At 41.0% G+C, this 14,981-nt stretch overlaps 1 protein-coding gene across 1 annotated transcript; it reads left to right on the top strand.

The window, feature by feature from the left end:
- The first annotated feature begins 3,717 nt into the window (after nt 1-3,717).
- Nucleotides 3,718-5,611, top strand: LOC141438027 (uncharacterized). The gene has a single exon (XM_074101662.1). The coding sequence runs from the start codon at nt 3,795-3,797 to the stop codon at nt 5,448-5,450; it is 1,656 nt and encodes a 551-aa protein (XP_073957763.1). The 5' UTR covers nt 3,718-3,794; the 3' UTR covers nt 5,451-5,611.
- Nucleotides 5,612-14,981: the final 9,370 nt, after the last annotated feature.

Here is a 14,981-nt window from a genome sequence, read left to right on the forward strand (position 1 = left end):
AGCGAAACCGCGGACGTACAGACAGACAGACATGGCGAAACTAAGGGTTCCGTTTTTGCCATTTTAGCTCCGGAACCCTAAAAACTACTCGATAAAAGCGCATCCTTAAGGGGCTACCCTAGGATTTCATCGATTTTTGACAAAGTTTTGAAGCTTATCTCCTACTTTTGCACTACAGATAGAATTATAAGTCAAAAAGCTATCGGTTCTCCAATCTCTTATCTTCATTTTTGTCTACCGGATTTTGAAAAAAATTAATACTTAATTTTGTATGATTTTTTTAAACATTGTCTGAAGAAACCCTTATTTCGTATCTCTATTGACGTGAAAGATCTAACATACTTAAACGAAATCTACATATTTGGGTTCGTCTTTGACGTCTCCAAAAACGTGTCGAGGGTTTAGTCATTTGAAACTAATTAACACAAAAGTTATGGCCAGAAAACCAGTTTTTGGCCTAAAATTGTTCAACTTTGATGCCAAATATCTCGAAGATAATGAACTTTGAAGTAAATATGGGACACAATATTGCTTGAAGCCGTTGTTGTTAATATAATAAGCTACAAAAAACATTATAAAACTAAGGAATTCAGATCGAAGATCATTGGGGCATGGGATCCCCTTAAGTTTTTAATAGATTCGGATCTTCTTGAATGTCTCGATCCCGAAAAACCCGTCTACAATACCAGATAACAAAACAATGAATGTTGACTGGTAGAAGTAGAGTAGAGGTAGAGTAGTCCGCCTTTGTACCTACTTAGCACTTTTTTGTAACACTTTTGTATTTCCTTTTCGTACAATGAAGAAACAAACAAACATATTCAATCATCATCATCATCATCATCATCAGCCTATGTTCGTCCACTGCTGGACATAGGCCTCTCCCATGGCACGCCACTGAGCACGATCCTCGGCTACTCTCATCCAGCTCTTGCCAGCCGCCCTGCGAAGATCATCGCATATACATATTCAATAACTAAAGCTAAACCATACAAGTTGCATTACATTGCAGTCTATTGAGGGACAATGAATTCAGTTGATCAAACAAATACCGCAATGTAGTGAAACTTGCATGCAAGTTCTCGCATAGTCAAGACTTTACCTATTTCAGTGAGCTTGCTATTAATTAGCATGCGCTCTTCACATGTTTTATCAAGTACGTACTCATTGACGCGGTGCGCGTCACGGCCGCGCCCCTGACTCACTTGTGACGCTAAGGTCATTGACATGTTACGTGGCGATGAGCGAATATCGCCGCGTGCGACGTTTGCACAAGATGACCTCAATCGAGATTATTGGTGTCACCTTGGTGATTGAAATAAATAAAATGGTTCATGGAACTATATTGGCATTAATTGACCCAGTCCCGAATCTGTGTAGGTACTACATAGAGTATAGGAACAGGATAAATATATACTTACAAACAAGGTCTTAATTAATATAAGTACTGTAAACCGCCGATCCCCCCACAACTTTTTTATGGTTCTGTACCCAAAGGGTAGAAACGGGACCCTATTACTAAGACTTCACTGTCCGTCTGTCTGTCTGTCTATCATCAGGCTGTATCTCGTGAACTGTGATAGCTAGACAGTTGAAATTTCCACAGATGATGTATTTCTGTTGCCGCTATAACAACACTGTACTAAAACTCCCATACAACAAACGTGTTTTTTTTTTCGTTTTTTTTGGTGATGTCTATAATAATATGTTGTAAGTATAGATAATGGTACGGAACCATTCGTGCGCAAGTCGAGTCAGACTTGGCCGGTTTTTAATTTATTTAAACATACTTTATTGCATCTTTAATAATTCTTAGTACCTTAATTATTTTTAGAAAATATTCGTCAGTTTTGTAAGTCAGTAATTCCACTTAATTTATACTCTTAACTGTACAATAGTGATTTGTGCTTATTAATAGCCCTTTTTTACCGTGGTACAGTCACCAGCATTAATATCTGCCACAGTTGAGCGTGCAAAAATATCTGACACGTCCTTCCGGCCCTAGAAATAGAGTCGTATCAGATATTTATGCACGCTTGTTGTGTCAGATATTGGTGCTGGTGACTGTACCATCAGATAGTACCATTGAATCGCGCTTGGCTTGTTATGAAGTAAATCAAAGTGAAACAAAATGTGACCAGTATTTAATTATTTATAAAATTTAGATAAATAGCTAGGTACCATCAGCCAAATAAGTGGTCTATCAATTTTTAAACAATTTCCTATCAAATTAATATGTCGCTAAAGTCGAACTTTCAAGTTGACTGACACGTCTATTGGCATTATTGTTTTATGACGTGCAAACGACTATCAACCTTAGGGTGGTAGACCACATATTTGGCTGATGGTCTCGCATCTAATCAAACTACTTTCAGGTTTTCAGCAATTTTTAGATAGGCTCTATGTAACTGATACTGATCCACAGTGCCGAGATATTATGTAGCTCGAGTTTTTGCTAAAAATGGAGTAGGTACTTTTTTTTTGTTCGACTGGATGGCAAACGTGCAAGTGGGTCTCCTGATGGTAAGAGATCACCAATCGCCCATAAACATTTGCAACACCAGGGGTATTGCAGATGCGTTGCCAACCTAGAGGCCTAAGATGGAATACCTCAAGTGCCAGTAATTTCACCGGCTGTCTTACTCTCCACGCCGAAACACACGGTGCAAGCACTGCTGCTTCACGGTAGGATTAGCGAGCAAGATGGTGGTAGCAATCCGGGCGGACCTTGCACCTGGTACTTCGGTTAGCGTGTGAAGCTGACACGTAGCTCACTGTACAGTCGTAAATTATGGAACGCAAGTAAATATCGTACCGCCGTCCTCGTGATGCAACTCAGAAGTGCAGTGTATTTTTAGAATAACCAGTTTCCACGTGTGTGGTCATCTGTTAAGGCACTCTCTGGGTGCCATATTTCAAACATTTTTAGTGTCAAATATACACGGTTTTGGAGTAAGTTGAGCGTAGCACCGACGATTAGGCATAGTTACGATTGTTGGTCCAATCACCAACCGACCTTTCCTAAATCAAAAACAGCGATCTTGCTGTGTGACTGACAAACAAACAAACAAAAAGGGCTTTGGAATTCAGGGACAAAATTGAATGACAAGTAAGAAGTTCCAAGGCTAACCGTTGCCTGCCTTACCTGCTCGAGCATTATTAGTTGTTTACCTAAGAGTAAATAGCAGCCTAACTAATAAAATATACCTACCTGGAAAATTTCGCACAAAATACAGAATCATTAGAAAAATATTACTGGAATTTTCCGTAACGGCTACGGAACCAGGCAGGTTTTGCAGGTGGTAGGACCTTGTGCAAGGTCCGCCCGGATTGCTACCACCATCTTGCTCGCTACCTAATCCTGCCGTGAAGCAGCAGTGCTTGCAAAATTACTGGCACGTGAGGTATCCCATCTTAGACCTCGAGGTTGGCAACGCGTCTGCAATACCACTGGTGTTGCAGATGTTTATGGGCGGTGGTGATCTCTTACCATCAGGAGACCCACTTGCTCGTTTGCCATCCAGTCGAATAAAAAAAAAAAACCTTTCGCACCTTTAGGAAGAGCGAAAGTTTCTAAGTTGATTGGTTTGTTTGTTTGTTTCATTCAATCCACGCTTGCACCTGAACGTATTGAATAATATGCGAATAAAAGTAGGTTGGTTACTTAGAAATGTTATAAGGTCAAAAAAATATATTATGTCAATCTGACAAATCACAATAAATAACTTATCATCATCAATGTTTCTTGGCAAAATAATATTTTTTTAGATAAATAAACTAGTTCATATCCACTTATGGTTCAAAACAGGAATTCAAAATTGAAAACCACCTTTAAAGAAAGACAAATCAATATAAAAGCAGATGTGATCATACTAGGATGCAGCCTGCCAGGGATAGTGACAGCCCATAAACTGAAGAAGAAGTTTGGGAAAACCATGGACATCGTAGTGTTAGACCTGGCTGCACCCACCAGGATCCTCTCTAAAGGTAACGTCGCCTTCGAATCGGGATACATAAGTGATGATGAAGAAAGCGACGATAGCTCCGGAGAGATGACTACTCGACAATTTGCCGACAACGCTGCAAAACACTTCCTTTCCAGATACGCTAAAGAATTCAGTATACCTCTCCCTGATGCCATCATGAACCCAAGACTCGTAAGATCCCCTTTAAATAAACTTTTTCAATTTCGTGACGGAAATATAGTTGAATGCAACAAAGATTACCATGACTTTGACTACCTTAACGTCGTCGAGAGATTTGAGCTGAATCAGTATCATGATTTGCTCGATCAAAACACAAGGGATTTGTTTCAAACCAACAGGGTATCATGCGAGGCTGATAGAAGAAAACTTCTCTACTACGACCAGACGACAATGGAGCGGCATATCTGTGGCAATTTATTGTTTCCTACCTCAAGAGAAATCATGAGGATGTCCGTAAGTCTAGTCTGTGGCGCGCCGTCAAATGTAGTATCTGTGCTCTTCTATCTTCACCAATGCCACAGGACATCCAGCGCAAGGAACCATTTCGATGGAAATAACACCAGATTCAGGGAAAAATTATTAGGTTTCTGTAGAAAACAAGTCGCCAGTAAACTTCAACAGAGTGTATCAGACATAACGTTTCCGGCCATAGCTATTCAGAAGATACGAATTTATTCTGATGAACAAGTCATTTTGGAAACGATGAAGGGAGACACGAACTATGTTTGTAATTTACTGGCTATGGCTTTAAAGCCCGAGCAACTTCTGAAGATAGCTATTGAGGATGAGATTCTTACTGAAAAACAAGCTACGATGATTGGTGCAATGTTGCCTGGAAAAGTGAAGAAGTTTTTCGTTCAATACAATGAAAGTTTTTGGGAAGACGAGGGCTACAGTGGTGATATTCTTAGCATTCGAGGTCCTATTGTATGGGCTATGGCGCGACCACGGTTGTCGACTACTGGAAGTATCGAAAAGTACGCAGCATTGGTCGGTTACTTGATGGTAAGAGACGATGTCGAAGATTCTAGAGAGGCCGTGTTGGAGCAGCTGACTAAACTGTACGGCGAGGCAGCAGCGAAGCCTATTAACTACAAAGAGTCTGACGTCACTGATATTTTCGTGCCACGTTGCGGGGATTATGTGGCGCTTCGTCAACTTACATCGTTTGGGAATACTGGTAACGTAGTGGAGTGGGGAGCGATGGATATCTTCGCGGACGGGGACGTGGCAGCCGCTCTGGAAGCTGGTCACAACGCATATCTCCACGTCCTCACCTCCTTGCGGCCTCAAGCGCAGACTTTTGAAGACCTGGCTACTACAGAAAGACCGACTATTCTTGATGACGGACCTCTTACTCGTTGGGCCGCGTACCTCAACTATATTAGTTCAATTCAGATTGTTGCTTATGCTACTGCGATGTATGTAGGTTTTCGCTGTATTAGGTCCTACCTGAGGAGGTGAATGAACTCAATACTCAAGTAGCTATGGGTTTTAGTCGAAAATGTCGATAATCATTCCCTTTTTTCTCGTGACAGGTAAAAATGGTGCCCTTTGTGATTTTGTGATCTAATCTTTAATTTTTACTAGTGCTGTCTTGATTTTGATGTTATTTCTTTATTGTTTCGCCGTTTTTTAGAATTTTGAATGTTAATAAATTTTTACTTTTCTGTCTTTTAATTGCTTTTTGATCACAAACTAATATGTCGTGTCACAAATCAGTAAGTACAATAATTTTACACAGGGGCAAAAAGCAGGGTAAGCAATACGTGGTCTTATCACTTAAAACAGATAGTAACCAAACTATCAATTTATCAAATAATGGCTTCTATAAACACAAATAGAATATTTATTACGCATGTAAGTATCAAGAAACACTATAATAACACTCGAATTAAGTACAAATACTATTCGGTGGAAAAATCGGCCAAGTGCGAATCGGACTCTACATAGCAAGCTTAATCCAAATCGGTCCATCTGTTTTAGCGAGGAATATCAAACACACGCACGTATTCACAAACTTTCGCATTTAATATTTAGTAGAGCAGTATACTTAGTGCCATCCACGGAGACGCGTGATTTTGACAAAATTAGACATTAATGACATTGTAATAAGAACCACGGCACGCGTCATCGTGAATGACTCTACCTATAACATTAATTAGGATGCCCCAATGACCTTGTCATGGGTTACCCCGGTAACCACATGCCCTGACCTTAACCGCTCCAGAATTATAATGGGGCTCCCGTGACTGAACATGCGTCGGCGCTGACCTCCGACCGACAATGTCACTGACAAGGCCGGACACATGTGACGACCATTGTCTCTTTTGCGCTCCATGACTACCTACTGATATCCTATCTCCTTGCCTATGTTGCTCAATATTTGATAATGAGTCATCCATAAAATTGTGTTACGAATTTCGATACGGGGGGGGGGGTCTATCGATTATTGATACAAGAACAAAATGCAATATTTATAAGGTAGAGGGGAGTTTAAAAACCAGCCAAGTTTGTCAGCGTTCCGTATGGAATCTGAAATTGTTTAAGTATTTCTATCTGCAAAAAATGTTCACCGCTAATTTTGACGAGATGTCCATTATTGTCCATACTTAGCTCGTTGAAGGCGGTAGATCTTATTATGAACGTGAACGGCTAAATGTGAAACCAGGGGATGTCAAAAATGAAACGAAGATACCAGCCAAATGTAAGCTAAACTTTGTAACTGAACTTGTTATTTATTTGTAAACCTATCATTTCATCCACTCCATTCCGTAACTGCATCTTAACTGGATTTTAAGAAACGGAAACAGTCCTATTTTCATTATGAAAAATCATAAACTAAACGCTTTTACTTTTTAAATTTTTAACCTAACCAACAATAAGTTTGAAACCCCCGAATTTGTCACTTCAAAGTTCAATATCTCAAAAACGGCCAAACCCATTTTGATGAAACATGCCTAAAAAATCGCTAGAAAATCTGCTCTTTAAATAAAAAACCGCATTCAAATCGGTCCACCCGTTTAAGAGCTACGGTGTCACAGACAGACACACATAGCGTTCAAACTTATAACACCCCTCTTTTTGCGTCGGGGGTTAATCATAGGAAACGAAACATCGCACTCATGGAGCGCCTTAAAATTCTTTGGCAGCAAATACTTTGTATCAAAGTTTTGCCATAATATTTCTTGTTTATGGACGCAGCTCATTATTCAACGTAGGTATTTACATTATTATGTTAGTAAACAAATATTCTCATATACAAAATTGTCCTGAAACCAATATGGACATATGGCATCCAGCTGTGGGGCTCTGCATGTGACTCTAACATCGCTTTAATACAAAGAGCTGAAGACTCTATACTAAAGCAAATTGCCAACACACCCTGGTTCATCAGAAATTCAGAGGTCCATCAACATCTAAGGATTAACACAGTGAAACAAGAAATTCAGTCATATTCAACAAAATACAAGAAGCGACTTGAATGCCACCCTAACCAGCTGGCAGGGTTACTCACTGAGCCTGACCAGATAAGACGTCTTAAGAGGCGCAGAATCCTAGAACTGGATCAACTAATATGAAGATTCAGCCACAGATAGAGCGGTCTCTCGCTGGGGAGCCAACTCTACACGCCATTGATCACGCAACTCATCTGCTCATAGTCCCCCGACTGATCGCATGATAATATAATATAAAAATAAAAAAAAGTAAACAAATATAAAGGTTTCGTTGGTTGAGAGTCAGCAGTGAACCTTCATGACGACTTTCTTGGGAAAATGGTGTGGTGTCCCCTTGCCTTCCACACCGCAGTGACTGGAGCCCAGAGTTCGTAGTTGGCAATAAAGAGCGCTGCCCACTCTCAGATTAGGTCCCTTAGTCGTCTTTTACGACACTTACGAGGATATACAGCAGCGGGCTAGCATCCTGTCACTATTGTACCTTTTTTGTCGAACTTAAAACCTAAAATTGCTAAAAGTGGCTCCGAAGCGGTAACGTTTCGTGTGCTCTGCCTACCCCATTTGGGAATACAGACGTGATGTTTTTGTGTGTGTGTGTGTGTGTGATTGTGTGTGTGTGTGTGTGTGTGTGTGTGTGTGTGTGTGTGTGTACGGGAATATACTTAGGTTCGTCCTATTCTAAAACCAGCCGCGACAATTAAAGCTCACAGCTCATTACAGCCACCCGGCACCCGACCAGCACCGCCTCGCCTCGAGCGGTTAGTATTCTTCATAATGGATTTGTATGGGTATGCGCTCACTACAACAACTCCGTAGCGTCACCGGATCGCCTCACGCGCGAGGTTGCCACGTGCGGACGGCGAGTGGACCACGGTGATAGCCCGCCTCGCCGCCATAGTGACTACTAGGAAATTCGTAGACCCGCGAGGTCCACTCGTTGTCAACGCGGCGTCCACCCGTGGACCACCTGTCGACAACGAGTGGACGCCGAAAGTCGAGGCGGTGCTGGTCGGGTGCCGGGTGGCTGTGGCTCTAATGTGACCTTAAGGGTACTGATACCTAATTGTTCACTCAGGCGTTGCACCTTATCGTAGTAATCGATCGAGCAAAATACTTTGAATACTTCATTTTATTGTAAACAGACTTTATGGCTTGACGAATAGAATAACAATGTGAATTAGGTATACACCTAAGTATGAATAAGCTCATTCTTGTGATTTTTTTATTCATGTTCACTGCTGATTCACTGTTATTTTACTACATTACAGCTATGGAAAATACAAACACACGAATTTCTCCAATGCACCATCTCTTGTTTGTTTCTTATTTAGTCACTTAAGCAGCGACACTAGCGACATCTATGCTGTAGCCCTCATCGAGAAACTTTCAGCATTCCATTGGAACTATCTGCTCACCCGGACAAGAGATGTCGTTCATTTGATCAAATTATGATTGGTTTTTGGGGTCTTTTTTTGTATTTTTTATTTCAACTCCAAATTTTTTGTTACTTTTACGGTCATCCCGTAAAACCCATATCGAAAATACAAAGCTCAAACAAACAAACAAACAAGCTCTGTAGTCTTACACTTAGACTTTAATGATTATAAATGCAAAAGTATTTTAAGTAGTAGGGGTGGTGTTATAAATTTGACACCAATGTCTGTATGTCTGTCGCATCTTAGGTCTCAAACTAGGCTTTTTTAATGTGATAGCAAGTTTCCTAACAGTGAACGAAAATAATTTCTTTGCTCACCCGCGACCTAATGATAGCTAAGTTTATGCAAAATATGCGTGTTCATGCAGTTCCTCCACCTCAACACTGTAAGAACACACACAAATCACACAAACCCATCTATCACCACCAACACACTACACTGACGCGTTTCGAACTCAAACAGAGCTCATCTTCAGAGTGACACAACCGTACACCATGCTACCAGATGTTAGACTCCCTGACTGATGTCTTGTGTTGAGCCTAATATCTGGTAGCATCCAACGATACCTCACACTACAGAGGTAGGTATGGCTAATTTTTTTTTCAGGTAGGTACTACTTTATCGGCGCGACTGATATTATGTATTTTCATGCCAAATTACAGTTTTCTAGTACTAATACGGTCTCTGAGCTCAGCCGCGGACGGACAGACAGGCAGAACGGACAGACACAAACTATAAGTCCTCCTAGTTGACTACAGAACCATAAAAAGCATGGGCAGATTTAGGTCTTAATTTACAAACAAAACAAAAATCGGAAATCTTTTTTTCGTACAATTAGTCAGCAAATTAACGGAATATTCAGTGAGACTATTGTCAAGGCGGAAGTGAGCAAAAAGCGGAGTAATCGACTGTTACGGAACAGGAAGGCAAGTTCCGCTCCAACGGACGCTTAATACTCTTAAATTTACACAATTATTCAAGGAAATTTGATCTCTGAAGTTAATTTCAGCCGCACGTAAACACGAACAGCAGGGCTACTACGAAACTCGAAGTTCGTGTCGTGCGGTCCTTCTGACACTTATACTATTTAATACGAGAGCGAGAGGGATCGCACGACACGAACTTCGAGTTTCGAGTTTCGTAGTAGCCCTGCAGATAAAACGTAAAGAGGTCTTGTTGGCTAACACATTTGGAATCACAATCGATTTCACCACTTTATTTATATTAGGGATGGGCCGAATGTTCGTTTTATATTCGTGATTCGGCATATTCGGCAGGTTTACTGAATATTCGTATTCGGCCGAATATTCGCCTACATCACCGAATGTTTTGCTAAGTGGTAGGTACTCAAACTTTTTCCTGTATTGAGCCATGTATGAGTTGAGTGTTAAATGTGTTATTTTTATGAGGTACAGTGAGGCTTTATGTTTTTTTTCCAATTTCCAATAACAGCAGATAAAAAAGCTGGTTATTAATTAAAAACAAAATATAAGTATGTAGCTAATTTGAGATTAAGCTACAGTGATCTTTATAATAAAATAATATATTAAAATAATTAGTCAGGTCTTTATTGTGTTTTTTTTTGTTTTAATCAAGAGTTGCATGATTAAATTACATTTAAACCAAAAATTAATCATATTTCTAGTTTCTACTTAGGAATCAAATTATGCCGAATATTCTCAAAAATTAACCAGCCGCAGTTTAAGTGAGGGATTTTTATTTACTTCTCTGGACGGAAAGACCCCAAATAGAAACTGGACATCGGATATACAACGTTTAATAGTCATTAGATCTTCAGCTGTTTCCTTCTACTTGATGGAACTAATTACGGAGCGGACATACCACAATGGCTGTGACATAGGAATTCGCGTCACGAACTGTCAAGAACACAAACTGTACCGAATTCTGTGTCGCTGTAGCAGCGCAATGAATCGCTGTTGTGAATTTACAATGAGAAATATGGGAAAAGGAAGCATTACTCGTAGTGATGTGTCTAAACCATTTTTTATGCATAGACGTTTGACCATGATCAAGTCTAATGCTACAGCGGAGATATGGTCTGATATTCAGACGCTGAAGAAGCCGTGGTGGCCTAGTGGAAGAAGCCGTGGTGGCCTAGTGGTTCGAGCTATCGCCTCTCAAGCAGAGGGTCGTGGGTTCAAACCCGGCTCGCACCTCTGAGTTTTTCGAAATGTGCGGAATTACATTTGAAATTTACCACGAGCTTTGCGGTGAAGGAAAACATCGTGAGGAAACCTGCACAAACCTGCGAAGCGATTCAATGGTGCGTGCGAAGTTCCCAATCCGCACTGGGCCCGCGTGGGAACTATGGCCCAAGCCCTCTTGTTCTGAGAGGAGGCCTGTGCCCAGCAGTGGGACGTATATAGGCTGGGATGATTCAGACGCTTGGCTAGCGAATACCCACAATAGTGTAAAGTGAACATTATAGTATGTCTTTGGATGCAACATTTTGAAGTTGTGCTGACTATGGAGCTTGAGATTCGCACACACGTTTTCCCAGAGATAATAAGCCAAGCCAGATCGATTTTTCCTATGCGCATAAGCCCTTGCGGGAACTACAGCTCAAACCATCTCATTCCGAGAGGAGGCACAAAACGAGGAGGTCTATGCTTAACGGTTGATTGAATATTATAGAGGCCAAGATGACGATGAAATCGACTTTTCGTCCCCGTGAAACCCCCAGCCTTACAAAATTTTATCGAAATAAATATAAGGAAATGTACTAGATTTAGATCGATATTTTGGCAAGGTGTATCCACAGGCTCCTTTACTCTCCTAGTTGCCTGACGAAATTTTTCTTTCCACGCCACTGAGACATAAAAATTTGCTAGATGCAAATTTGAACATCGAGGTAGGTATACCACGCGCCATAAAAATCTGCTAAAACTTCATTACTTAATACTTACTCAGTTTTGATTTGACGCATTTTTGACATACATTTCTTATGCGACGTCTGTACGTTAGTCCCGGATTGTGTTCGAATCGCTTAACGGTATAGTGCCTATTCAATTATTGGAATTCTTCTTCTCAGTCGTTTACTCTTGGCAGAGCAGTCGTGGTCACGCGAGACGCACGGTAGCGCGTCACTACCGTGCGCCACTTATCCCTTGCTGAGGCCTGTCTTGCGCATTCGTTGAGGGATTTGTCAGTCAACGACTTGATTTGGTCCGTCCATCGCAATGGTGAACGTTCACGTGATCTGCTGCCATTCACCCGTCCCTGCACAACCAGTCGCTCCACGGAGTCCCCCCCACGTAGCGTCACATGTCCAAAAAACTGGAGTATTCGGGAGTGCACTGCCGTTGATAACCTCTCGCTTATTGGAATTATACTTACCTTTATAGTTTTTGTGGTACTAGTCGTGGTAATGAACTAGGCAAAGTTAGGTGGCGGAAGACCTAACAGCCAGATTATGAACATAAAAAAAAAGATTATTGAGAATTATGTACATAATATTATACGAACCTACCTCTACGAGTGCGAGTAATTATATTTAATCTGTGGTCCATACATTATTATGCAACATACCTACCTACTTTCGATTTAGTTAACCGACTTTAGAAATGGAGCATGCGACGCAATTGTTAGCAATTCGAAGGCCGAATATCTTTTTATGATAACCACCTTTCTGTTGCGGCTTGGCCCCAGTGGAAGAATCCATACTTAATATTATAAATGCGAAAGTGTGTTTGTATGTTTGTCAGTCTTTCACGTCGAAATGGAGCGACGGATCGAGGAGATTTTTGGCATAAAGATAGGCCACTTTTTATCCCGGAAAAAGGCACAGTTCCCGAGGGAACAGCGCGCGATAACCGAATTCCAAAGTCGAAGTTAATCTCTTCTTTGTGCGCTTGTTAGATTCAAACGAGTTTCCATCAAGTGGTTTAGGTATTTGTTTTTTACACAAATATTTTTTTTTATTTAGTTGGCAACCACAAATAAAGAGGGATGTTATAAGTTTGACCGCTATGTGTGTCTGTGTGTCTGTGTGTGTGTCTGTCTGTCTGTCTGTGGCACCGTAGCGATTCTTTTTATTGAAAACAGGTTTTCTAGCGATGGTACTTAGATATATTTTATCAAAATCAAAAATTAATTTGAAGTGACAAAGTCGAGTGTATTCTAACTTTTTGTTGGTTAGGTTATAACTGTTTAGACTTTTGATAGATCAGCAGTGACCAGGTGACGAGATGAAGTTTTGGGAGTTTCTATAGGATATTAAGTGAAATCTTGAAATTTAAATTCAACTAGATATCGTTCACTAGCTAAATAGTATCTAAATGTTAAATGACAAAATGTTAGTACCGCTTGTTGTCCATACGCTGAACTTCTGCGCACAATTGTGTTGTCATTCCGGCTATTGTGCCCTCGCGCGGTAAATGGCTGCTTTGGTTGAGACACGTGCTCGGGTTAAGGCCGTGAACTGGACGCGAGCGGGCAGCGGCGCGGGGAGCGTTTTCTCTGTACATTGCGTGTGCTGCCAGGTGACCACTTCGCGGCGAGCGTCTCGGCAGCGCAATGAACAGAGAACACGCTGCGATCGATGGTCGACCTAAAAGTGTTTATTTCCATTAAGTACGTATTCTAAAAATATTGCAGTTTTAGGAAAATAATTTTACGCTTCAGATATTCGTATACGAAATATGCCTTAAACGAAATAGGTACTCATTTTTGCTGGAGTCCAGTGTTTCCTTCCTCCAATTACTTAAAGTGCCTGGGCGACCGAGCTTTGCTCGGGCTAAAACTCGATACTAAGCGTTCCCAGAGATAAGACCAAGCTAGAGCGATTTCTTATCCCCGAAAACCCCTATGATATATCAAATTTCATCAAAATCGTTGGAGCCATTTCCCGAGATTCTGATTATATTATATAAGAATTGCTCGTTAAATCGGTACCTATTAGATGTTTGTTTTTGATACGGTGAAAAAAAATAGCAAACTTAAACGGACAATTTAGTATTACATCTAAGTGGGTAGGTAGATTAAGTAGTAAAAAGTACTAAGTAGTAAATCATTATTGTGTATTATCTTACGAAACCCTGCAATGCCTGTGGGCCCGACACGCTCTTGGCCGGTTTTATAAAAAAATACTTTTTGACTTATCAGACCAACCGGAACTAATTCACCACACACAGTAACCGCGATTGTTATGTCAAATAAATATAGTTGAGGTCACAAAATATCGCTATATAGCCATCACATAAAATATGTACATTACAATGCAATGACTCTTTATTGTACACCAGAAATAGTAAGCGATACAGATAACCTAACCAACAAAAAGGTGGATGTGGCAATTTATTGTTTCCTACCTCAAGAGAAATCATGAGGATGTCCGTCAGTCTAGTCTGTGGCGCGCCGCCAAATGTACTATCTGTGCTCTTCTATCTTCACCATGAAATATCTTGTCGGAAGTACGATTTTTTGGTAACGCCAGAGACAATTTGGTAACGCAGGAGACGCCCAAAGTGTCGGTAAAATAGTTGAATGGCCACCTACGACCTATGACCAGATGGCCAAGTGGTTAGAGAACCTGACTACGAAGCTTGAGGTCCAGGGTTCGGACTTGATTCCGTCAGGGTTGAGGCCCATCTATCTATCCTAATACCTTAATTTTAAACGAGCAATTCTTATTTTAAAAAAACGATTTAGGTTGGTCTTATTATCTCTGGGAAAACGCTTGTTATTTAATTTAGCCCAAGCGAAGGTCGGTCGCCCAGGTACTATTGTTTATTTCTATCATCATCATCATCATCATCATCATCGGCTATCTTAGTCCACTGCTGGACATAGCCTCTCCAGTTGCACGCCACTGAGCACGATCCTCGGCCAGTCTCATCCAGTTCTTGCCAGCTAACTGCGAAGATCATCGCTCCAACTAGTCTGAGGGCGTCCTACGCCACGCTTGCCGATTCGCGGTCGCCACTCAAGAACTTTCAATCAAGAACTTTTATTTCTATAAAAGGACCAAATACTTACAGCTAAGAAACATCTTGCCAGTCTTGCAGCCACCATTACGTAGATCTTGTCGCGAACCCCCTACCTCAAATGGCGAACCTTTTTAGGGCTCGCGCTACCCCACT

Source organism: Choristoneura fumiferana, chromosome 18 (genome assembly GCF_025370935.1).
Source record: "Choristoneura fumiferana chromosome 18, NRCan_CFum_1, whole genome shotgun sequence".
NCBI classification, from domain to species: Eukaryota; Metazoa; Arthropoda; class Insecta; order Lepidoptera; family Tortricidae; genus Choristoneura; species Choristoneura fumiferana.